This window comes from Cotesia glomerata, linkage group LG3 (genome assembly GCF_020080835.1).
Source record: "Cotesia glomerata isolate CgM1 linkage group LG3, MPM_Cglom_v2.3, whole genome shotgun sequence".
NCBI classification, from domain to species: Eukaryota; Metazoa; Arthropoda; class Insecta; order Hymenoptera; family Braconidae; genus Cotesia; species Cotesia glomerata.
Genome location: NC_058160.1, coordinates 4748583 through 4775856, shown reverse-complemented (window position 1 = coordinate 4775856; position 27274 = coordinate 4748583). Strand labels below are relative to the sequence as shown.

At 28.4% G+C, this 27274-nt stretch overlaps 1 protein-coding gene across 1 annotated transcript in view; it reads left to right on the top strand.

Annotated features, from left to right (window-relative positions):
- LOC123260476 (otoferlin) overlaps positions 1–24797 on the top strand; it is a 57816-nt gene extending 33019 nt beyond the window's left edge. The window contains exons 20-27 of the mRNA XM_044721585.1: positions 1767–1896; positions 3732–4066; positions 4226–4356; positions 5932–6119; positions 6286–6521; positions 14467–14639; positions 22254–22354; positions 24617–24797. Coding sequence (XP_044577520.1) covers positions 1767–1896; positions 3732–4066; positions 4226–4356; positions 5932–6119; positions 6286–6521; positions 14467–14639; positions 22254–22354; positions 24617–24797 — 1475 coding nt within the window. The remainder of the gene's footprint in view (positions 1–1766; positions 1897–3731; positions 4067–4225; positions 4357–5931; positions 6120–6285; positions 6522–14466; positions 14640–22253; positions 22355–24616) is intronic.
- The last annotated feature ends 2477 nt before the right edge of the window (positions 24798–27274 follow it).

Genomic DNA, 27274 nt, shown 5'->3' with positions numbered 1-27274 from the left:
TATCAAAACGCCTTTAAAAGAAATCAGTATTTTCTTTTTCAACAATACAGACCATAAAAAAAAATTCAAAGTTAAATTTTTTGAAACGTGTCTAACATCATAAAATTCAATAAAACATTGATAAAAATCTTTGAAGAAAATTAAAAAAAAAATATTATATTTACCATAAACTGATAGAAATTAGTCAGTTCATATTTTATATTCCATCATTTATTTTTAAAATGAATCATGACTTTGGGGCCATTCATTAATTATGTAAGGACAATTTTAGTAACTTTTGACCCCTTTTACCCCCATGTAAGTAAATGCAAGATTTCTTGAACCCTCCTTTCCTTTTCTAACGTAAGATTTTATCTAGATCTTTTAAATAATAAACTGTTATGTTAGGAAAGGATCAGTTTCACTAAAAGTTACAGGTCAACGTGGATCCATCATTTTTATTCTTACCAAGTAATAATGTTTTTTAACAAGAAATGTTTTTTATTTTTAAAATAATGAAAATATGATAATACACGGAAAAATGTACTATAATTTTTTCTATAGAACCAAACATTGATAACAATAAAAACAAATGAAATTTTAATAAGTTATTTTTTTTTTTCAATAACAGTAAAAATTATTTAAACAAAATAAAAATTCAACTGTAAATTTCAATATTATGAAAACTATTTGGAATCCAAAATTGAATTATATTTTCAATATTGAATTTTGATTCACAAAATATTACGTAAGAATGAATTTCAGCCCCCCCCCCTCAACATAAGGATATGTAGAGATATTGTCAACCCCCCAGCCCCTTCAATATCCTTACATAATTAATGAATATGGCCCCTTTCATAATGATAAAAAAATATTTCCTAATAGATTTTAAATATTACATTTCATTTACAGAAAAATTTTTTTTAAATCAAAATGACATAAAAAAATATCTAAGATACCAATAGAACGTACAATTTCAAATTAAATATCGTAAGCGAAGAAAAGGTTTCTTTTCGCTGAAACATTATTAAGAACAAAATATTTTTATACCCGCTGGTTTTCCATTAGCGCTAATGGACTAACATCATTTAATTACACATTTAATTACACAAGTGTAATATTTTATTTTTTTTTCGCAAACAATATGTGTGTGATGGTAATGGATAAAAACGTTTGACTTTTTTATGATGTCATGTCGTATGATAATAAACCGAATGCTATTCAAAATTCATAACATACCAAACAGAGAAATCCAACGTGCTAAGAGTCCTCAAAGTTCGATTACTACTTGGTATGACTTGGTATTGACACAAATATGTAATATATATAAACAACTTGTAAAGAGTATGTAGAGCCTCACACAAAACTCCTAAACAGTGCATGATAAATTAGCAAGCGTCTTATCGATTAGAGGCTTTTCATTGCCAGTTACAGCTTACAGCGACGATGCTGATCTACATGGACGCTAAATTGACATAATAGACTTATCATGAGTAAGTACACTTAGTGCTGTATATTAATACATCGATCGATTTCGCGCTTATTAAGGATTAATGAGAAATTTAGTTTTCCAGACATGGAATACGAGACACTAATTATCTTCATACTCGCTACCCGAGTTATTTTGTTAATAACGCCATTATAATCAACGTGGTATCTAGTTATCTAATTTTTATTAATTAAAGCCGCAGGATATTGATAAGTTCAAAATTTCACCGCTCTTGACTACGATGCATTTTAGAGTTATTAAAGGCTAATTAATGTGTTGTAATTTTTTCTTTTTTTAGCAATTAATTTACACCCTTGTGACCCACTCACTGGAAAGTCTGACCCATATTTGATCATGAAGCTTGGAAAAAATGTTATTAGTGATCAAAGCAATTACATTCCAAATCAATTGAATCCTATTTTTGGAAAGTAAGTATTTTTATTACTATTTATGTAAAAATTTTTAAGGAGATGTCGGCATGATTTATTATTTTATTGGGGATTTTTTTAGTTACTAACTTAAATTAACTGTCCTTAGAGAAGATAGATCTCTCTAAAAATCGGAGTCTCGAATTTCGAGTCATTTTCAGTAGACATAGAAAAAAGTTTGCTATATCCAAACGTGCATACCTTAAGCGCTCGTGTCATAAATTGATTAAAATAAAGTTTAAATATATATAACAATTTTTCACAAATAGCTTTGATACTATGTTGAATTCTTAAATAATTTCATATAAAAAAAAATAATTATTTACTGCATACTACAAGAATAAATTGAAAAAACAATTATAATAATAAGTCAGTTAATAAATTACAAGAAATTAATTTTATCAATAATTTAATTTTAAAGCTGATTCAAATTTTTCCACGGACAATATTTTTCTCTTACGAATTGATAACTATCTATCATTTCGATACGTGAAACATAAAATAAAAACTAATTAAAGGCTGTATTATCGGTGGTAGAGCAATAAAGCAAATGAACATAGTATCAGCTGTTTTTTAAAAAAAAAAGCTGAGTTAAAAAAAGAATCTTTATACATGGCTGCTCAAACGACAGAAAATTTCTCCATCTGCTAGATGAAAAAAAAAAATTAATTAAAATTAAACAACAATACTAAGATGAAATTTGAATTTCATAAATTCCTATAAGCTAGATGAGGAGATTAAAAAAGAAATTGAATAAAAAAATTAATCATTAGAACCGTTTTTTTTTTGTTTTTTTTTTTTTTTTTTTCTAATGTAAAAATAGCAATTAATCCATTAAAACAAAAAAAAAACAAATTAATAGGTTTAGCGATGATTTTCCCTTCCCCTTATTAATTTTCCTTTCTGACTATGTACTTTTTGTATCATCTATATCTACGGTCTAATTAGCAATCGGTCTAACTCCATATTTTTTAGAAGGTGATTTTTTAACATTTTGATGTAACAACAGTCCAATTATAAATAATTAAAATGATTCCGAAGAAAATATTATACCTCTATTAGATATTAAATTGTTTTTTAAAGTGATAATAAATTTTGAATTGATTGTTTTTTCGCACAAATGGAAGATTTTCTAAAATTGAGTTAGACGATTTGCTAATTAGAACGTCGATATGTACAATATAACTGTCAGGTAAACATTTGAGGCGATAGTAGAGCATACACTAAGAGACAATTTTATTTAATAGTAGTAAAAAAGTTTATTTGGACTTGAAAAAAAACTTAGTTAATATTAATGAAATTATATTTCATATGAATAAAATTTTATTAGTATTTAATAAAATTTTCTTAAATACTAATATATTTTTATTAAAATAGCCACGAACGTCGCTTTCATTTGCTCTGTCATTTATACAAATATTAAGTCATTAAAACAAATCTAATCTCAAAAAAAAGTTAATATTCATCAATTAATTATAATATATTTAAATATATTTTTATAGTAAAATCTTTTAATAAATATCTGAATAAATAAATAGTATAAAGATTTTTCAACGAGACATCCTAACCTAACCTACTTGTTTACTTCCCCTTCCCCTTTATTAGCCAAATAAATAAAATTTTTTTACTATTAAATAAAATTGTCTCTCAGTGTAACTTCACGCTTGCACTTTTAAGGCACGCAAAAGTTGGAAAAGTACTTTATAAAAAAGTCTTGATGACGATAGCCAACGAAAGACTCAAAATTAAACGATTTCTCCATCTTTGAAGTCTCTAATTTTAATTCCAAGGAATTATTAACAGCATGAAAATTAAATGAAAACCTCTAACGTCAGATATTTCGAAATGGAGGCAGAGTTCCCTCGAGATCACACGCTAATAGCCCAAGTGTGGGACTGGGACGCAATGTCAGCGGACGATTTGATTGGTGAAACGGAAATCGACATTGAGAATCGATACTACAGCGATCATCGTGGTTGCTGTGGGATATCTCGAACATACAGCACATCCGGGTATAATGCCTGGCGTGATCGTGAGAAACCCACCCAGATCCTGGAGTCCCTCTGCAAGCGGAACAACTTACCGTCACCGGAGTTTTCAAACTCTCGTGTAACAATTGGAAAACAAGAATTTCCATTTCATGCGACATTGAATACTGCAGACGAGCAGGGTATCGTGAGAAGCAAACTGGATGTCGGAAAGTTTTCATTCAAATATTAACTTGCACTTTAACAATACCAAAATAAAAGAATGATAACTTTCGTAAAGTTAACTTTAAATAAGGAGTGATACAAATAATAAAAAGTTTATTATTGTTATTCAACTTTAGAGTTGAGAGAACGCATGGCATTGAATGTACTTCATCATTGGGAACATTTTCCAATCTGTGGCCTGGCATTAGTTCCGGAACATGTTGAAAGGCGTCCATTATTCAACGTCGAGCGCCCAGGACTTGAACAGGTTTTGTTCTATTTTTTTCACCATTTTTAATTTAGTGAAACAAATGAAAGGGCAATTATACGGAAGTGAAACTTTGTTTATTTTTAGCGGTAATAAATAGAAAAATTCAGATAATGAATTTTTTTTTTTTCATCATTTTCATAGTAAATTATTTTGAAAATAATAAAAAACTCTGCGGAAAATTAAAGATAAAAACTGGCATAGTGTTCAAAAATCAAATTTTACGAAGAATTTTGATTTAGAAGTCCCCGAATTAGAATTTTGACTTCTAATCAACAATTTGATGCATTCATTTTTTAATATTAATATACCTTTTTGAATTTTTTAAAAATGTGTACATTAGTTAACAAGTTTTATTAATCAAATCTTGGTTGAGTAATTGATAGCAATAAATAAAAACTTATATTAAATAAATTCGTTATTTCACCTCATCTTTAACTCTCTTGTAAGGAGATAATTCAAGAATCATGCGTCCCCTGTTGAAAATTTTTAATATTACTTTGAATCGAAAAATTATGTATGGGCATAGATGACCATATTGTGCCTGATATTGGCGTATTAAGATAGTACTTCCAGTTTCAGAGTTGACGTGTAGAATTTGATGAAACTTGGCATATAGGTACATAATAATATCTTAATTAACCATTTAAATTTTTGGAGGCCTATCAAGAACTGAAAAAAAGACATTAATATTTACATATTTTTGCCTTTACCATTAATCCTTATGGAAAATCACAGACTATTTTATTTCACAAAACTGGACGTTCAAATTCTTATAAAAATTAAGACAATGAGAGAAGATAACATCTAGAATATCTTTAATAACAATCAGTATGGTTTCCGAGAATATGAGAATATTTGTTAATAAAAAACATTCAAAATTTATCTCTGTCTTTCTTTCTCCAACGCGATTTAGTATAGGAAAATTTACTACGTTAATCAAATAAGATTAGGTCTTGGGATTTGACTCTTGTGGTAACGGTAGTACTACCTTAAGTCATATCAGGACACACCAAGCCAGACATATCATCATATAGCCAATTTTCATACTAGGCCATATATGGACGTATCAAAATTTGGAATATCATTATTAGACTTTATATGAAAATTTTGACACAAGTTGTCAATACAAAAAATTTCGTGAATTTATTTTTTAACTGTCCTTACAATGCACAACATGAAAAGTATAACAAATTATAAAAATCAATATATAATTTTCAAATCGTTAATTATAATTTCAAAGAATTTTTAAATTAAAAAATTTTGATAAAATTTAATTTATTTTAATCCACCGACTAGTAGAACATCTTTAAATAAAAACATAGCTTACTTAATTTTTTGATTCGGCTGAAAATACGTGAAATCCCACTTCTGTACAATTGCCAATGAAAGTTTTAAAGTTTTCTCTTGTTATAACTTTGGACTCAACAACAGTTAAATCAAAAGTTCTGGAAATTCACTAAACTGCATACTAAGTAATCTAGCAATGTCATGACCAGAAGATGAGAGTTTAGTATCCATAAAGTAAAGTGCATCCACCTGACGACTGATACTAACCCAGCTGTTGATGTGTAGGGCAAATTGGAGCTTTGGGTGGACATGTTCCGTATCGATGACCTACCACCAAAGCCACCCATCAACATAACTCCCCAAGCTCCAGAGGAGTATGAGCTACGTGTCATTATTTGGAACACAGAGGATGTACCGCTGGTTGACAATCAATTTCTCACGGGGGAAAAATGCTCCGACATTTACGTTAAGGGGTAACGTATTCATATTTTCTACCTACCCATTTGTTTTTATTTGAACTAACCCATTTAGCTCGTGTATTTTCTGCGATAAGTACTTAAGTCGATACACAGTTGAATTTAAAATAGCTAACCGGCTAGACCTTAATCGCTGTTTATGCTTTACCTTTATCCCCTTAAGGTGGATCATGTACGAGGATTTGCAGAAGACTGATGTCCATTACAATTCACTAAGCGGCGAGGGAAACTTTAATTGGAGATTTATTTTTCGGTTCATGTATTCCAAGTCCGAGAATCTTATGATCGTCAAAAAAAAATTGTCCATTTTTGCGAGAGATGAAACTGAGCAGAAGATGCCGTGTAAGTTGAATCTCCAAGTTTGGGACAACGATCATTTTTCTCCTGATGATTTTCTAGGTAAGATCGTTAATTTATTTAAAATTTTATTGACAAAATTCAAAAATAAAATAAATGCACTGAGAAAACAGTTCACTTAAATGAAATGAGGCTCGTTAACTATAAATAAATCTCTTATTTAAACATCACAAGAAATATTTATTTGATACAAATAAATTGATTTATTTGAGACAAAGTTACAGTATATTTGAATGAAATCCAGATTTGTTTATAGTTAACAAATATTTCTTAGGTGCTAACAATGATATATTTCAACCAAATCAGATTTGTTAACTATAAATAAATGGTATGTTTGAATATACTCAAAGCAATGATTTTTAGTTTTAGGTTAGGAAAGTAGTAAAAGTAGACATATCGAACGTTTGGGGTTAAATGGGCACTTCTTTTGGAATTATTAATTATCCTGTAACTAACAATAACACTAAAGTTAGTCGACGTTTTTAATTTTTAATTTTTTTATTTATTTATTTAATTTGAACTAGAAAATATTTTTTAAAAATTGCATTTATAATTTTTCAAGTTTTTTACGAATGAAGTTTTTTAATAAAAAATTTCTTTTGTAACAATTTTTTCAATAAAAAAAATTCTAAAAATTTTTAGATGTCGGCTAACTTAATTTTCATAAATTAACAGACATCTGTTAATTTTTAGGACTTTTATAATAATAAAATTTTAATTAAAAAATTCTACGTCTAAAAATTAAAAAAAAATTGCAAGTGCAAATTTTTGGTTTTAAAAATGGTTTTTATTGTTGATCTGTAATAAAAATTAAAAAAATTGACAGATGTTTGCTAACTTCAGCATCATAATTATTAATGTCTATTATAGTTAACTATTCCAATACATATATTTGTCTAAGCATATATACATATATATATTTTTTTTTATTTTATTTATTTCTATAAAAATTAAACAAAGACATTTGTAAAATGAGTTAATTCTCATTATTTACTTTTTACAAATCACGTCGAGAAATAACAGTGGCGACCGCAGCGGCACCAGGCGTAATTTACTTAAAGTGAGATTTGTTAATAGTTAACAAATCTTTATTTGAATGAAATAAATGAGACTATTCAGTTAAATAAACCAAAACGAAGTAGTATTTGATTCAAAGTAATATATATTTGAATGGGAGAAATTTGTTAACATTAAATACATATTTTTAATTTATTTCAAATAAATCTGCGCATTTGAGCCAAACAAACTATTTTCTCAGTATGTATTAGATTGAAACAGAGCAAACTCAATTTTGTCACTTGAGGTTCTGGTTTTACTTTAAATTAGCTTAGCAACTCAAACTTGAGGATAATTAAATCTAAAAAATCTTAAAAACGGTTTGACCTGCGGGCAGCCCCAAGACTACCCAGAATTTGCATATGCTTCTTACTGTAGGTCGTCTACTTCGGTTGTAGATTTCTATAACTCAATTTAGACCTAAATCAACTCTAATCCCTGTCTCCTGTTAGCAATTCTAAAAAAATTTACCGTATATTTAAAGCAGCTGTTAGGAAAATTTGAATTTGCAAATTTTGGTGAATCCATGACAAAAGTTACATTGATAGAAGAATTTACTAATTAACTGTTAATAAATTCATTTATTTGGTAATGATTAATTTATTTCTTGAATATAAATAATTGTTGATTTACTTTTAATAAATATTTTATATTAAATGTTAATAAATCTATATGATTGAGAAAATAAGCAAAATTTTGTGACGGCATACTTCTATTATAAAATGGGTTTAAAAAAAAAAAACCTAGAAATCAAAAGAGCGTACATCAACTAAAATTTTATGTTCATTTTTTAACTTTCTGCTGTAGAAATTAAATATTTTGAACTTCTGGCTATGAGAATTAAAAATTTTCATAGCAAGAAGTCTACAACATTCAATTCTTGAAGCGAAAAATCATAAAATGAAAATAAAATTGTTTTTCAATGTACGCTCTATTAATTTTTATTAAGAATTGCTTTTTTTAAAGCTATTCCTACCATTTTTAAGGTGATAGGAAGAAAAAAATTTTTTCTATACCCTTTTGGCATTAGTAACGCGATTAACCCGTGAAAAAATATTCTTATATGACCTGATGTGATCATAAATGGAAATATAACAATTATTACAACATAAAATTCTGTATACATACCCTGATATGTGCATATATTAATTTTTTATTTGACTATATGTGTCCCGATACGGATATTGGCCATATCAGGACATCAGAAAATTTTTTCACAGGTAGTTAAATTTAATGAACAATGCCATCACATTTTACAATGAAGATACAATATACAAGAATCATTTTTACCGCAAAAAAAATATTTTATAGTTAGTTACACCCATAATTTTATTATTTATTTTATTTCCTCTATTTTTTTCAAAATAAAATTATTTATCTAACAGATCTAATGGAATTATATTATCTATTAAGGTCATAAGGTTTTAAAAGAGTCAATGTGATATTTTTATTCTTATTCGTTATTTAAAGGTCTAAAAAAATGTTCATTGACAGTTGATAAATTTTTGTAAATATTTATGAACAGTTAATAAATCGCATTTAATAGATGGTTTATTAATTGCATCATAAATATTTATTAAATCATCGATTATTAAAGGATGATTCATTTCGATCGAATAACACTTATAAAATATTAAAAAATTATTTTACCAGTTTAAGAAACTCAAAAAATTTCGAATCAATATTGATTTGTTTAAATTATCAACGAAAATTGAACAGAGAAAGTAACTTACAGTTTGAGGCGTGTACATTTGAATTTCGGAAACTTCTCAGCTTCGCGTTTAGTTCAGTCTCAAAACTCCCAAGACACAAATCACCGAAACTATCAGAACAATCTGCGAACGATTGACCCCGTAAACTAGTCGTGGAATTCCCCAGTATTCCTAAGCCTTGAGAGCTTTGTTTCCGTTAAAGCAAACTTCGCACCAATGTAGGCTCATGTACGTTCAATTTCCCAACTAGGGAAATCAACGCTTCTATTTTTTGATCAAACATCATGATCATGATCGCAAAGTTCTAAAGCGTCGAGACTGGTGATGGTAATGCCGTGTTTATTGGATTGTAAATTTCCGAGTCGAACAATAAAAGTTTTAACGAGATTCTTGTTATTTAAATATTTATGGCTATGGATTTTTTGTCAACATGTAAGTACTGAATATAAATATTAACAGAAATTCAACACAAAAGTAATGTTAAATTTTAAATACAAACTTTTTAAAAAATATAGAGTTTCAAGAAACAAGCAAACGATCTACTTCTACATGTTAAAAATACTAGAAGAGACAGTGAATAAGAAAAAAGTCAAATGCTGAAAGTTTGTGCCTTTTAGCATTCATCTTTTGTGAAGAGATCCCAAGATGCTAAAAAATTATTTTATAACCGACATTTTATATTACGTTGCTCGCTTTTCATCATCTTAATTGTTGCTGCAATATAAAAACTTTTGTAGTGTATAGAATTTATTTGTATCTTTTTGTGCATCGTATACTTTTATCAAAAGTTTTTTTTTTTTTTTTTTTTTCAATCAAATGTATCTTTTTATGCCTTTACAAGTATTACCATAAATCGGTGAACGGTGTGTTTTTATTCAACTTTTATTTACGGAACTTTTTCAAGCGAAACTTTCTTTTTCTCGTTATAGTCGATCTTGAACTACCTAAGTAATATGTCAATTTTCATTAAATATACAAAAGCAATATACAGAAAACAACTTTTATAATTAAATGCTATAAATATAATACAATGTTATTGCAGTTTTAAAAATAACATGTGTTATGTTTTTATTTAAATAATTTTATAAAAATATTAAAATTTGTCAAATCCCGTGAAAAAATTTTCTGATATTACCTGATATGCTTATAGATAATTTTGTGACATTACTATTTATCAGAAAATTTATTTTTCAATAAAAATTTAGTGATCAAAATTGAAAATTTTTATTCTTTGATAAAAAATTGTTCTTTTTACAATGATTTGTTAGCTAAAAAAAATTCTGGTATATTTGCTTGTAGTCACTTTTTGGTAAAAAATAAATATTTATAATTCTTTTTAATTGCTACACTGAAAATTCTTTTTCATTTTTGTTATTTTTTATAAATTTCAAGGAAAATACACGAGTAATACATTTAAATATTTGTTTTATGGAAGCTAACTTGTTATTATATTTTTTTTATATTTACACCAAGGCTATAGTTATGTTTACATGTATGACTCGCAGATATGTCCATTAAATCGATAACTCAACTGATATCGGAGAAGAATTTTCCATTGCTTATTTCCCCGAGTTAAAAAAATTAACTTAAATGAACTTAACTGCTACACTAAAATAATTGATTTAAGCTCATGTAAGTTCATTTTTTCGACTCGGGTCTGTGGTACGTAAGGCAATGATTTTTTTCTTCGATATGTAAATTATATTTTGTAGACCTGACAAACTTAAAGATTTCTGAAATAAATCAATAAATCGAATAAATATAACATTACTATTATATAATCTTGCATTAGTTTGACAGTTCATCTTTTTTTTTTTTTTTTTAACTTCCCGCTAAGAAAAATTGAAAATTTTTTATTAAAAAAAAAGCAAAAGTTTCTAACTAAACGTTTTATTTTTCTTGTTTTTATGGAGAGTACTCAGAAGTGCAGGAATAATTAGCTTGTTAAAATTTCGTTCACTTTAGTAACAATGTAAGTTATTTCGAAAAATTTAGATAGGAACTTCGCAGAATGAAGAAGTGACTAAAATAGGCCGCTCAACAATCGACATGTCGAAAAAATCAATTGACATTGCTGAAGTAATAGTTTGTACAATGCCACGTGGCATTCGTGTTAAGACGTGGAAAATATCGGTATCAAACTATGTAAGACACTTACAAGCATTATAAATATTATTACAGCTGGGTAAACCATCATCAACTCATTGAACAATTTATTAACTCCAATCTTCCCATCTATAATAATAATAAATAATAACTACCTCTATACCATAAATTACATTAATAGTTTTACATATTTAATCATCGGAGTTTAGCGATAAGCATAATAATTTTAATGTTTATCCTTTGAAATTCGATATTATTTTTCTCGTTTTTAGTTAAATGCTAAACTATTGAAATCGATCAGGTTGAGGTAAAATGCTTTATGTGCATTGATAGTTTTGCGACGGTCGGTAAAATTTATTCGAACCTAATCCTCTATGAAGGAAAGGAAGGATTTTAAGTTATATTAATTTTCTATTATCTTCAAAATTCATGCCTGTCGTGCAGTTAGTAGAAAATAGTTCAAATATTTTATTTAAATTACTTTTCGTAAAGATACATCGATAAATCTATCAGAAAATATGATTAATGCATCTGATATTAATATAAAGAGGTTTTCTCAGTTAAGGGGTTATACGCAGTTGCAAAGCTAAAAAAACAACATTTTTTTATGAATTTTTTCTAGACACAGTTTTTAATTATCAATTACAAGTGATGGTTATTTAAATAGAGCCTACTTTCAAGAATACAATAGCGCGTCAATCATGTAAAAATATAAATGTGCACCGCTCCTGTAGAAGATGTTCTGAACGACCTCTAAAAAAAAGGCGCTTGGCGGTGATCTCCATTTCAGTGATTTGGATTATCTGAAATCAAAAAATATGGTGAATTCTTTTACAGGATAGATTAATGCAGGTATTGGACGAAGGAATAAGAAAAATTTTGATTTTTGACAAAATGGCGTCTATTTGTAAAAAATTTTTCGTTTTTGTTGAAAAACAATTTTCCAAATTGTTGAAAATAGTAATAATTTTTTTGAATCTTATTCCTTCGTCCAATACCTGCATTAATCTATCCTGTAAAAGAATTCACCATATTTTTTGATTTCAGATAATCCAAACCACCGAAATGGAGATCACCGCCAAGCGCCTTTTTTTTAGAGGTCGTTCAGAACATCTTCTACAGGAGCGGTGCACATTTATATTTTTACATGATTGACGCGCTATTGTATTCTTGAAAGTAGACTCTATTTAAATAACCATCACTTGTAATTGATAATTAAAAACTGTGTCTAGAAAAAATTCATAAAAAAATGTTGTTTTTTTTAGCTTTGCAACTGCGTATAACCCCTTAAATAATAAAAAAAAAATTTTTTTCACGTATTATTAATAATAAAATTTTGATATAGTCAAACTTATAAAAACTAAATTTTAATTGTGAAAAATATGAATTAAAATAAATTCTAAGTGAAAATTTATACTACTAGTTAAGTTTATTAAAAATTTAAGTATTATTTTATTTTATTTTTTATTGGAAAAAAATCTAATTATTGAAAAAAAAAGTATAAAGCTCAAAAAAAATTCTTAATGCAATTATTTTTTTTCTTAAATTATTTTACTTTTGAATTACTTATAAATTGTTGATCAAAAATGAAAATTTCAATGTAAGGATTTTTTAAATTCACTTCTATATAATTACTAAAATTTCTAATAAAATAATTGCGAAAATAAAATTATACTCTGATGATTAAATATGATAAAATTTGCGGCAGCATATTTTGCCAGCAAATTTAAAAACACACTTGAAATAATTGACCTGAATAACATTTAACCTTATTAAGTGAATAAACATTAATAAATAAATACGACTGCATAAACGAAATAAAGATATATTTACCAACAAGCGAAAATGTCAAAGAGTTAAAGTAATTAAATAAGAGTGTTTATTTGTAATGAAAAGATAAAACTCGAAAAATGATGAATAAAAATAGTGAGGTGACATGTACAGTATAGTATATTTTTTTTTATTTCTTAACCCGAAACCCTTGGGCTATTCTGAAAAAGTATAAATGTCTCCTCTGGTTTAGGTTGAGTAGAAGTAAAAGTTTTTTTCACCCTTGTATAAAGCCCTCACGCCCGGTCGTTTCTTATCAGTCTTGGACTAGGAAGGCTCCGAAAATACAGAAGGGGAATTTCTCGCACTGTTGATGGTGTCATTCCCCTCTGACAAAGCAGCTTTTCTACCTAAGCTTACTCGGGATTTTCTCAATCCCGAAAACGCCACACCGTTCTTTTTTTTTCTTTTTATTAATCTAATTTTCTCTATACCCTCAAATTAAAAATTTTTTTAAGTTTAAACATTTTTATCTCATAAAAAAAATAATTAAAATTAAAAAGAGAATTTAAACAAAATTTCATCAAAATAGTTTCCTAAAAATTAAAAACTTGTTAATAAACTGAATTCTTAATGACTTGGAATTTTAATTAAAATTTTTCATAATGAATTTCAGTCTTTCAAAAAAAAATTTATTCAGTCAATTTTAATGTTACTTTTTAAAAAAATTATTTTTCTTCAGAAATATTCTTTGTTTTTTTAAACTAATTCTGTGCTTTCATAGAGGAAAATTTTTCTCCGAAATTATGACAAAGTTATAATATTTTAATGCATTTCTACGAACTCTATATGTAACTTCACAGCTGCTATTTCTTCATTAAGAGCGTTTGTGTGTTATTAAGTCACATCAGGTAAAGTACCCAGTACTTGAACACATATAAAAATGGGGCCGCAGTACTTGAACAGACATTTCGAATTGTTGTAATACAAAATCCGTATATTTATTATGAGTAATATGCGCATGTTATAATTATTCAATGATACAGTTCTTATTTGAACTAATAATAATATCTGTATATATTGAAAGTAGGGTCAAATACGTTTTACTTTGAAACCTGTTCAACTACTAGGTACTTTACCTTATTGACGTCTTAGACAGATCATTTCTGTTAATCCCGAGAAAAAAACAATATTTCATCTTTCGTCTTAAAATTCTTACTAAAATTTTCGACAGCTTTGATTCTAGTTTTCAAAAAAAAAATCCTTTTCTTAGTTAAAAAAAAATAATTTAAAATTTCAAAAAAAGCCTTGTAAATAGCAATCATTAAACTAAAATATTCTAGGTGCATTAACGATGGATTTGTCAAGAATGCCACGCGGCAGTACTAATTCGAAAAACTGCACTTTAAAGGTCACGGATCCAACATCTCCAATGGTCAGTCTATTTAAAGTCAAGCGTATTAAAGCTTGGTGGCCATTTAATTTCGTCACTCCTGAAGGACAAACTATTCAAGCGGTAATAAAATTTAATGATTAATAATTTACATATCTTCTAAATTACCTTGAGATATTTTTAAGTCTAACTGTTGCATATATAAGAGAATGAAATTTCTGATTTCCATTGAAGAAGATCATGACATAAATTTATCGTGTATAACATAACCTAGTTTCATCCAAAATTATTAATCACGAGAAGGCGAGCATCAATTACTAACGATCATCAAATTACCCACAAGAATATCACGAAGCAGAGAGAGGATAAAATTTTGGGGGAAAGTTTGAAGATAACGATCGTGAGTGGTAGAACGTGATTATAGAGAACATAGAAATTGGTAGTTAGTGATTCAATGCTTCCTGTGGTAGCTAATTCATAGAATGCCGACAATTATGGCAATTATTATCATGAAGAATCTCAAACAGTTGATGATGATAGGCTACCCGTCGAGGTCTAGGATAATATATTGTACGATTGTACGAACGCTGTTGGATGCTGTCGGTGTGGATTGAATGCGACTCGTTGTTGGTTGTTCGATGATCGTGTGGTTATAGATGTGGTGCATGTATGTATCGCAGTATTGTTTGGATTATCTAACAACAATAGTAGTCAATCATAGCACACTGACAATAGTTACGTTTCAATTGGCACTTGGACTGGTCTACATCAATTGATGATAGTTCTGCGGATCTACTCATACAAACCTCATCGTAATGTTCATTCATGTCTAGATTGATTTTAATCGATTAATCATACATCTGCTGACATAACTTCTGTAAGCTTGTATTATTACACTGAAAAAAATTAGAGAAACGGTTCACCCTAAAGGCCATCCCTGCAACTTCCCGCTAATTCCATACCTATGCGTTTAAAATTGTACTTATGACATTTTTCAGATTTTTGAGCTCAAAATATAATTTATGTGATATTTTGAGCTCGCTGAGTTCGAAAAGATGATATTTCTATGCATTTGAGCTCTCCGAGCTCAAAAGTCATAGAAGTTTCATAGAACACTATTTTTGGAATTTTCAAACTGCTATAACTTTTGAATTGATCAACTGATTTTCACGCAGTTGGCGGCGTTCGACGCAGTTTTATCATCCTCATAAGTTATTTCCAGGTTTTTATTGAGCGAACCAAAAATTTCGGAGTAATCCCGAAAAAACACTTTTTTCGGTTTTCTTTCGTTCACGATATCTCTCGAACGAATCAACCGATTTCGACCAGCTTGGTGGTGATCGACGTGGTTTTTTATTGTCTAGAGCTGATTAGTTTTTGGAATCGATCGGTGGAGCCGTTTAAAAGTTATAAAAAAAAACCACATTTGAAAAAATATTTTTTCTTAGTTTTTTTTAAGATTTCTTAAAATCTACTGGTCCGAATCGGTCCAAATTATTCTCAAAATCTAAGTTTGGCCAAGCCCTTTCAAATGGCACCAACCGCGATAAAATCAAATCAGCCGTTCAAAAGTTATAAGCGGTTCACATACTTTCACACACACACACACACACACACACACACACACACACACACACACACACACACACACACACACACACACACACACACACACACACACACACACACACACATACAGACATAGTGACAACCTCGTGGGAGTAGTCAGGAAAGCTTCCTAGGAACTCAAAACGTCGAGATCTGATGAAAACTCGGTTTTCGAAAACTGGGGTAAAACCAATAACTTCCCGATTTTTGAAAATTTTCGATTTTCTTAGCGGGAAGTTAAAAAAGTATTTTGCTACTAAGGATATTTTTTTTGATAATCAAAATACGTGGTATTGTGTTACTAAAAAAACGTGATATTTTGATAATCACATTAAATTTACTGATTATCACAATACCTAGGTATACTGATTATTAGTATACCAATATAACAGTCTATTAGATGTTTATAACCTCGCTTTACTGGCACAAATCAATTGACTTATAAGATTAATAAAACAAATAAAAATAAAAATTAAAAGTGTAGTAATAAATTTTTTTTTTCAACAAACATAATTAATATTGGTTGAGTTCTATTTTCACACTGGTGAAATTTATGCACTGGCATAAATCAAATGAACTGACTGACAGTATTAAAACATAAATGGCAGTGACAACGCATATATTATAGTATTACTGCGCAGAGTATAGGTTTTGAATTGACTTATATTTTGATAATCACAATACGTGGTATTTTGATGATCAAAATACCTGATATCCTGATTATCAAAATACTTTTTTCTCAGTGTATTTCGATTCAATATTGTATTACATAATCTAACTTTGGTTCTTACTCTACAGTTGAAAATTTTTTGACGTCGAGTGTTGAAATTGCGAAATAAATATAGGGTAAAAAATGATTAAATTGAAGCCCCGATGCTAGAAATTATTGATAAATCACAATTGGTTACAGTTGATTGCGTTAATTTTAGAATTTACTTATTGATCTTCTTAAGTTGGATTAGTGCCAATTTTAGGCACCAGTGTAAGTAAGACAGTTGGATTTTTCAAACTTGGAAGTTCAAAAATAATTTCGTCAATTTTTAACGACAAAAAAGAGCAAAAGAATTTACGTAAAATTAAAATACAATACAAAAAATGTAAAATATTTATTACTATCACATGTTGATTGGATATCAAGTTATTTTTTAACACAAATGTCAAACTTCAGTAAAAAAAAACTATCTGGAATAATGAAAACTAATCAGACATTTTAATTAGCAAATTATTTGTCAATTTATAAAAAATCTTCCATTTATGCAGAAAAGAGCGATTAAAAAAATTGTTTTATCTAAAAATCAAATCAATATCTATTACATGTATAATATTTACCTCTTTTAAGTAAACCGAAGCTTACGATCGTTTGTTAGGTGGTTTTTCATAATATTTGTTATATTTTTCTACAAATAAATCTTTATTTGTTTTTATTCCTTCCATTTTTTAATATTAATAATTTTTTTTTCTTTATTCAACGTGCCACGATGTATAATAGGTATTACATGAAAAGCCCAACTGTACTATACGTCTGATTATGTATCTTGGCTTTAAATACGAGATGCCGGCACCAAGTGGTCATTGCATAAACTACTTAGGCTGATAATGCAATTTAAATATTTTTCACTTAACGCCGACGCTTTTGGAAGTGTCTAGGTGATGTTGGTTTCGATAGTAATTTTTGAAGAAATTAATCACCTCAATACTGATAAAATTTGTAAGCCAGAATTGTATTGACGTTAATTTCAAAGCAATCAATAGAGAAATTTCTGTAATTTCCGATAATAAAGCTGATCGAACAAAAGATATGTTGCTAAAAATGAAAAATTTTTTTTTTTTTTAAATAGTGATCTGCTGACCGTGTGTATAGTGTTTCATTCTACATTAAGCGTGTTTGATAGAAAAGTATCGTGGTAAAAACATAATCTTTTTTCGTGTGAAATCGCGTTTTATTCAGCACACTACATTTTTTATAGCAGATCTACTGGGGCATCAAGTTTCAATATCAGTAGAAAAAACACGAATACTTTCGATCGATTGCGTGTACGTCGAATTCAACTGGCAAATTGGTTGGTTTTTTTGAGGTTTACAATGAACAAATGCGGTTTTGAAAATTGCAATAAAGTCAAAACTATTAGAGTGTTCAGTTACGTTCTGCTAAATTGTATTGATAAGAGGTTAAAGTTTTTCACTGTAAAAAGTTTTCAAAGTGCAAGCGGAGTCAATAATTTTTTTGTGAATAAATCCTAATTAATTTGATTTAATCAAAGGTATTAATGTTAATAATTCATAATTTTTTACTTTTTACGTTAAAATTTATCAACATGAAAAAAAAGACTGAAAATTCTTGGAAAATTTGGTGAAATCTACCAAAAAAGTCAAATATTTTGAAAAAGTATAATTAATATTAATTAACTTGCGGTAAAAATAAATTTTTTGAAGTAATTATTGCAGTAAGAGATATTTTGCGACATTGCGTCAAAAAAATTTGTGTTAAATATTTAACATTTTTTTGTGTTGATTAAAGAGAATTAACATAAAAAGGTGTTAACTTTACACATAAAAGTAATTAAATATTTAACGCAAAATTTTTTACGGTGTAGAAGCTGAGAAACTTGTAGAAAAGCTGAAAGGTCTAGATAGTATTGATTATCTTGAAGCAGTTCCTTTGACGATAATTAACACGCTTGACCATTCGTCAGTATTGAGGAAATAATTCCACCGAAAGGTATTATACAACCTCTATAGGATCAAAGTACCATTTCAGAGTAAACGTACGGAATTCGTCCAATAAGCGATCCTTATTCCATTACCCCAATGAACGTAATCACGTCTCTCGTTGATTGGTTTACTAAATCCTTTTGTTACTCAAAATATAATTAATGAGACTTGGCTCTCGCTAATTGAACTCTGTTTCATAGCAAAGTAAGTTTGCATTTCCAAGTCTAAGGTGGAAATTAAGCTTTTCAATCTATTATATTAATCCGTTGATTGTAACTCAAACTAACAAATGTATTAAGCCAGTGAGAAATTAACTCTTTACTTATTACAGAGATTTTATTTTTGTAAATCAATAGTCTTTATCTGAAGAATAAATATAACCGTACAAAAAGATTTAGGTTAATCTATTGCGTGTTGCTTTTATCGTGACAGCTAACAGATATGAATCTTAACGAATGGAAGCTAATGATCGGCCATTTATACTTTTCATCGTTTTAAACGACAGTAAATTAATTTAGACATCCCGAAATAAAAATTCAAGCTTAATTTTATATAAAGAGGTTAATGATTAAGTCTATATTTATTGTTTTTATTTTGTTAATTTTTAGTCAAAGATATAGAAAAAAAATCAGAATACAAAACTATTGCTGCCAAACTATTTGTAATTTCATGTAAGGTTTCTGAGATAATTAAGAGAAATTTTTCTAGCCAATTAGTTTTAATTGAGCTTGAGTCTATCCTAGCAAGATGAGCTAATCTGAACAAGTAGATTTTTCAGTATTGTGTGCCATCCATCAGCAATATTTTATTTATGTAATTCAAGGTATCCTTGGCTACATAATAAGCAACGTGGGGCCTGTTAAATTCAGCACTAAGTAAGGCTTCCAATTTAGTTCTAATTAAGCCGAAGACCTGTTTGATGAAATCACACTGGACTTTTGATAAAGTCTATATCTCATTGATATTATCTCAATGATTATAGAGTGAATGAAAAATTGGTTATGATTCATGATTCTCGAAAGAATGCTTGAGTATTCTAAAGAAAATTTATGTTTTATTCTAAAATGTAGCCATTTTTCGCAACCGTAATTCACAAGCTCAAGAATTTGAATCATATCCGATAAAAAAATACATCACGCTGTAAAAATAAACCCTTCAAAGAATTTTTATAGTATATTGTAAAAATGAAAAATTCATTTTTGTATTGTATTAGTTCTTGGCGAAATTGCGCTATATTTTTTAGCTGCAGCAAACTCAATCGTTGCTATAAATAAAATATTCGGCAGCCAAAATAGAAGTAAATTTATCAGATCTACCGAAAAGTTGCAAAATCACCAGAACGAATGTTAGAGTAAAATTTCATGAGCCAGATAGAATTAGATAGATAGATAGATAGATAGATAGATAAATAGATAAATAGATAGAAAGATAGGTGATTTTCAATTTAGAAAAATGGATAGGTATGCTTATTCAATGACCTTTCAGATTTATTTGACAGAAATTCGATAATTCTTTGCATTCAAAAGTTATTTTAAGAAGAACCAGACAAAATAACTAGTAAAAAAGTTTTCTGATATGGCCTTATATGACAATATATCCGGTTTAATGTGTTTTAATATGACTTTACATACCTATATCAGGCCTGATACGTCCATAGAATCCCATACATAATTTTAAAAAAAATGAGTACTGAAAATCTCCGATAGAGAGCGCATGCTCGCAGAATCGTCTCCTTCAAAGAGAGTGAAGTTTCAGGTGATAATAAGTTCTGAAATAAAAATAATTTCTTTCACTGTCTTAATGAGTTTATCTGAGATTGGATTTGAATTTAATCAACTATTAAACCTTTTTTTGTTTAATAAGATATTTTAATTGAAATAGACATCTAAAAAAGAATAAAACTGAAAAATTATAATAATACATTGCTTTATTCTTACATAAACCCTGACATGACTGAATCAGAAAATTGGTTCTCGTCGAGATAGTTTTCATTTTTGAATCACTGTCATTTCTGTACTAAGGTCCAATAAAAATTATGAACATTACCGTCGTCACAATCCTCCTCATGTTTATTGGTAAAAATACATCTATAAACTTATGAATCAAAACTTCATCATGCTCGCTTTGTAAGTCCAATTTTTAAGCACGGGGTGGCGTGCTTAAAAATTCTGATTTTGAGAAACCACCTACTTTTCCGACATAGGCCGCAAAATGTACTATTTTGACCTAACTTGACAAACTTGATCAGAAAATTACAAAATTGTTAAAAAGCTCCATCGAGAAAACCTAACAGTTAGAACTTTCTATGAAATCTACTAAAAATTCATCATCATTAAAACAAAACAATTGTTTTTTTAAAAGAAATATTGGTTAGAATATTAAATGTTTCTGGCGAAACTTCAAGGAACGAAATAAAATGCTCAATTAATCACAGACTTTTTCATTTCTGCAAAAGCGATAAATTAACGGGACCGAAAGTGGTGTACCTATGGCAATGTTTGCCTTTGACTAATACCAACAGCCAAAGATCAACATGTACTTAAATCTGAGGGTCGTACACACTCGGCTTGTCTTAGTTTTTTTGCAGAGTCTTAAGTATAAGCCCAAAGCCGAGAAAAGCATTGAAAATAACGGTGACGTTGACACAAAGTGAGCTAGAGATCAATATTCCTGAAATCCCACACAAATATAATGTCAATCTAGGGTAGTCAATCGCTTACATAGATTTTCAGCGACAAAGCTCCCGGCTGAAGGGTAGTAGTAACAAGGTTCAGTTAATAAACTATAGATTGTTCGTCAAGCTATAAATATTCTCAATAGTAGTGTAGTGGGATTACATTATATTGTAGGATAGAGTAGAGTTGAGTAGAATAGAATAGACGATGCTCTGAATTAAAACTCGTCCTAGGTCTCAGCAGTCACGAACCTAGAGACCGAGCACCGACAACAACAAAACTAAGTCGTCACGCACACCTGTTCTAGCCATTTCGTGCTCACTATCTCTTTTATACGTTAAAATCAATCATACGTGTGTATTTTTATGGTCAACTTTGTTTGTTGTGATAATAATATATATTTTTTAGCTGGTCCTGTTTTTATTTTTCTTTTCAACACAACACATATCTCAATTATTTTTAATAGCGACCATTAATTACCACTAATTTTACGCGCAGGTAGCGAAGCGATAAAAATTGTCATAATTTGTAAAGATTATTGTCCTGATGTTTCGGTTTGATTAATTATAAGGAACATTACATTTTTTATTTGTCGAAAGTTAGCATCATGATGTTTATCAAACATAGAAAATCTGATCGGGCATTAAGATCTAAAAAATAAATTCTACTTTTATTAGCTAAATCCTTGGGTTTGCAACTTGATATTCCGAAGTTGCTCAATAACCATGTTATGATATTACAGGGCAAAGTGGAGATGGAAATGACTTTGGTGCCTATTGCAGAAGCCGAGGAGAAACCCGTGGGAAAAGGTTGGGATTCGCCTGATCCCCTTCCGCAACCAGAGTAAGTTTAAATCTGTTCAGACAATAGAAAATTTTATTTGATACGTTTCCTCACTAGTTCTGATGAAATTCAGTGAGATGATAATAAATGCAATATTACATTTTTACTAAATTGAAATCGTAAAAAATTGCATAGGTCATAAAAAATTGATTTTTATGTCACTCGCAGTAAAACTTGAAGTTTCAATATCTATGGAGCCAGTTGAAAAGAGACTACTTGAGATTGAAGCGATCAGGTTCCTTCCGAGGACAAAAATTGTTGATTTTTGGGTACATGGAAAGAGCAAAATGACACTGCATATCCTGTCATATTATACTCAGTGATATCTGTGGTGAAAAAATTTCAGAAAATAGCAAATATACTCCAGATTATACTAAATTATTTTCGGATTATACTCGGTGTAATCTCCGATTTTATCGAGTAATTTTTCTGGCTATACCGCGTAAGATTACACGGGATATAATCCGAAAAAATATCCCGTATAGTTTGAATTATACTCGGTAGAAATTTTGATTATACCCACGATAACTCCACCATAATAATTGATATTGCACAAAAATAAAAATTAAAAAATGAAATATTAGTAATGTAAAAATCAAGCGTGACTATGAATAGGTTAGATCTTATTGTCACAAGTATAAACGTAAAAACATATATCACTGAGTATAATATGACAGGATATGTAGTGTCATTTTGTTCTTTCCGTGTAGTTGAATTTAACAAGCCTTTTCGGACTTGTCAGAATTGATTTTAATTATTGTAGAGCTCGAAATTTGAAAATTGCGCTATTGGCATTTAATTGTCTTATTTTGACTCGCTTCGGACATTAAAGCTTCAAGTTTTGATAAAAGTATTTTGAGAATTCAACGAAGCACTTTACTTTTTTGAAACACGATAGTTTATATTGCACTCAACAATTTCTTTTTGAGGTAACATTGATTCAAGGCATTACCAACTTATTTCAAGAATATCAACAATCCTCGGATTCCATTTTTTTTGTATCACTAAGATAAGACTATCTTTTAAGTATGCTTTTAAAAAAAAGTTTAAGTAAAATATTTTTCTTTCTCGGTATTTCAAATAAAGATACTTGTTCGTAAGTCGGGAATATAAAATTCTTAAAAAATAAAAATTTTATTATTAGTTTTTCAAAAAAGTATTTTTCGATGTCGAATTTGATTGTATCTCATAAAGATAAATACAATTTTTGATTGAAAACTTTGAATTTTTTAATCTAAGGAAAATCAATCAATCTAAATTTTAATGTATTAAATTTCTCATGCCTACTATATCTGTCAACAGTCTTTCGTGTTATTTTTTTCTCTTACCAGAAGAAATAACAGGGGAATAATTATAATTTGTAATGTAAATTCTATTAGTTGTGTGTCCCAAACAAAAGACTCAAAAAACTACAGTTTAAAAATAGAATTTTCACAAAATCTGTTAGAGAAACATTTTAAAATTGTGAAAATGAATACTTGAAATTGTATTTTATAAATGTTATTTAAAAATACTATTTACGATATTAAAATGTGCTTTTTACATAGTTCTGAAAATTCTATTTTGAAACTATAATTCTTCTTCGAAGCACTCAACTATTGAAATTCACATAATAATCTGCAACTGTTCTCTTTTCCATATTTAAAATAATTTTCTTAGATAAAAAATATTCATCTAGAATAAAATAGTTTTTTCCAGTATATTAAAAGTTTAGAGTAGGTCTAATAAATCCATAATAATATTATTTCACAGATGTCATATCTAAGAACATTTCAATTAAGAATTCAATTTATAGATTGTCACCATATGATTGATTCAATTTAATAAATTTCTTTTAATCATCGTTCGATCGAATTTCCGAGATAAATATCAACGAATATAATTTTTATCAGCCATTGAGTAGTATCAATTTCGCGTAAACACGTATGTAAAAGTTCCCCGATCTAGTAGCTACATATGTATAAATTTCTTACGTAAAGTAATTTTATTTATTGATCTTACTAAGTACTTTTTTAATTCTATTTATTTTTCTCAACTTCAAAAAACTGGTAATTTATATTTCTGTCGCCACCATGTGTTCTTCGTCACTCGATCATAACATATGTGACGCGTGTTTCTTTTAAACGCGTACGGTATAAAACATAAGACGCAAAAAACATAAATAAAGATTATAACTGTGAATTAAGCTCTGAAATGGGTTTCTAAGCGGATCTAAAAGTAAGAATATTAACTTGCAATTAAATATTATTCTATTTCTTTTAGCCGACCTGACACCTCATTTTCCTGGTTTCGTAATCCTTGGAAAGCATTCTGCTTCGTGGTCTGTCGCTATTACAAATGGAGAATGATTTGCTGCTGCTCAACGTTTTTGTTCATTCTGTTGTTTTGCTGCGCCCTCTATGCGTTCCCCGGTTACCTTGTTAAGAGAATATTGGGTGCTTAATGAAGTTTGTACAAATAATTGACTAAATAAATAAATTTAATTTTCCTAATAAGCTACATTTGCATCAGCTTTATTTACTTTATCCTCAATTATCCACAGATTCGGTAGAATCTGGCGCCAAGTTCCGTTCAAATCTGCTGTAAACGGAGCGCCAGACTACCGACTGTGTTTACTGTAAGCAGAACGGTATTTTGAGGTTGCAAAATTTTATTTAATTCTACGGTACTTTTTTTTCCTAAATTGTATATTATAACAGTAATTCATAATTTATTTGACTGTTATTAATTAATTATATTCACTTATAACAATTAATCTACTTGAAATTATTAAATTTAATCAGCACAAACTATAGCAACGCAAAAATTTCGATCCTGACTTTTTTTTCGATGGGCAAAGTGATCTGCCACAGACTAAATAATTCGAGAATGCATAGTAATCCTTCATAAGATGGGAAACTACAGTTAAAAATAGATATTTCACAGCTTGCATCTACACCCGCCAGGGTGCGCTGGAATTATTTTTACATAAACTGTAGATTCAAGGGGATAGTTTGCTATAAAAAAATGCAACCAACGCGAGATTTAATTAAGTTGGTACCAATTGTAAATTTTTATTATAATTACAAAAAATACTAAAATCCGAACAAAAACAGTTTCACTGTAAAAAAATCGCGCCAAGTCCACGTTCATAAGACTATCAAGAAAAAAAAATTTCTTTTTTCTTTACAAAAAGATATAAAATTAAAAAATTAAAAAATCCAAGTAACCGATATGATTGTTTATGATTTTCGGAAATTAAAAAATTTTGTTATAAATTTAAAAATTAAGAAAAAATTTTGGAACGTACTTGGTGTGCGTCATTGTGTATTTCAATTTTTTTAATTTTGCAACCGCGCACACTAAATACGTTCCAAACTTTTTTAAATTTTTAAATTTGTAACAAAATTTTTTTTAATTTCCGAAAATCATAAACAATCGTATCGGTTACTTGGATTTTTTAATTTTTTTATTTTATATATTTTTGTAAAGAAAAAAACAAATTTTTTTTTCTTAATAGTCTTATGAATGTGGACTTGGCGCGATTTTTTTACAGTGAAACTGTTTTTGTTCGGATTATATTAATCTATGCTCCATTTTAAATGGCTGCCAACTTATTTTCAGAGATTAATTTCGTATTTTTTAACAGTATGATCAGTATCTTGATCAAGATAAAGATCGTCATTAATTTTCAAGACTTAGCGTGCAAAAATGAAAAAATCTAAGGAAGATGCGTGATAAATATTTATGAGACCACTATATTAGAACTTTTAGGGTTTTATTATAAAGCTTCATTCTTCGTAACAAGGCGATATTATAATTTATAACACAAAATTAATATCACTTTTAAAGATTGTTAACACCATTTATATTTAACGCAATTATTATTATTCAAATTTAGACATTTTTAAAAAAAGTCAAAATTCTACTAGCAGTGGTTGGAAACTAAGGAGTCATAGGAGATAGTACTGTCAGTCACAAATTTATTCATTATAATTTAAAAAATTCTGCATTCAATACAGATTTTGAAATAGAATCTCTGTTTTAGATTTATTTCACAAATAGTAAATAATGTTAATTTTTTTAATTATTGAATATTTTTGGCTTTAGTTTGAGTAGACACATTTATTTAAAAAGTAATTACATTGTTAAACTTATTGAATGCAAAGATTATCTTAAGAAAAAAAAAACTAATAAAAAATTTACTTAATTTAAGATAAAAAATTTCAAATTAAGATCTTTATTTTGGATAAAACAGAAAAAATTTTGAACAAAGCAAATTTTTTTGATTTAAATAATTTTTACTTTGTTCAAGAATTTTTCTTGATAAAAAAATGAAGAAATTCTTCAAAATGATTTTCTTGATTCCAAACTTTTCCTCTTCGAGCCGGTCTCAGTTATTACAGCTTCGTGAATCTCTCCTAAACAAAGAAAAATTTTAGAAAAAACTCTCTGCTACTCGATAGATTATTTAATTATCTATTCCCTAACAAAGTGTTTTTTTTTTTTTTCAAAATTTTCATTTGTTTAAAAATATTCATGAATTTGCAATAGCTTTGCTGTTGCGAGTGCGACAAAGATAGAATGGTTTCTCTCGATGAGTACAAGGAAAGTTAAATCAAATTAGGGTAGAAGTACCTTTTTGGCCACCTTTTTGAACACCGTTTTTGGTCAGTTAACATTTGAATTAATTTATAAAAAATTACAATATTATAACCATATTTTTGTTGAGTTTTAAAAAATTTATATTAAAACAAATCGAGTTTGTAATGGTTTATTAGTATAAATTCATTTTTATCATTTATTTAAGTAATAAATGGCCACAAACGGTATAGTGGCCACAAACGGTACTTCTAGCCTAATTTTTTTTCAGTGCATATTTAATAAAATAAATAAAATGCAATAATTCTTTCCCTTTTTCCATAAGCGCTATAATATTTC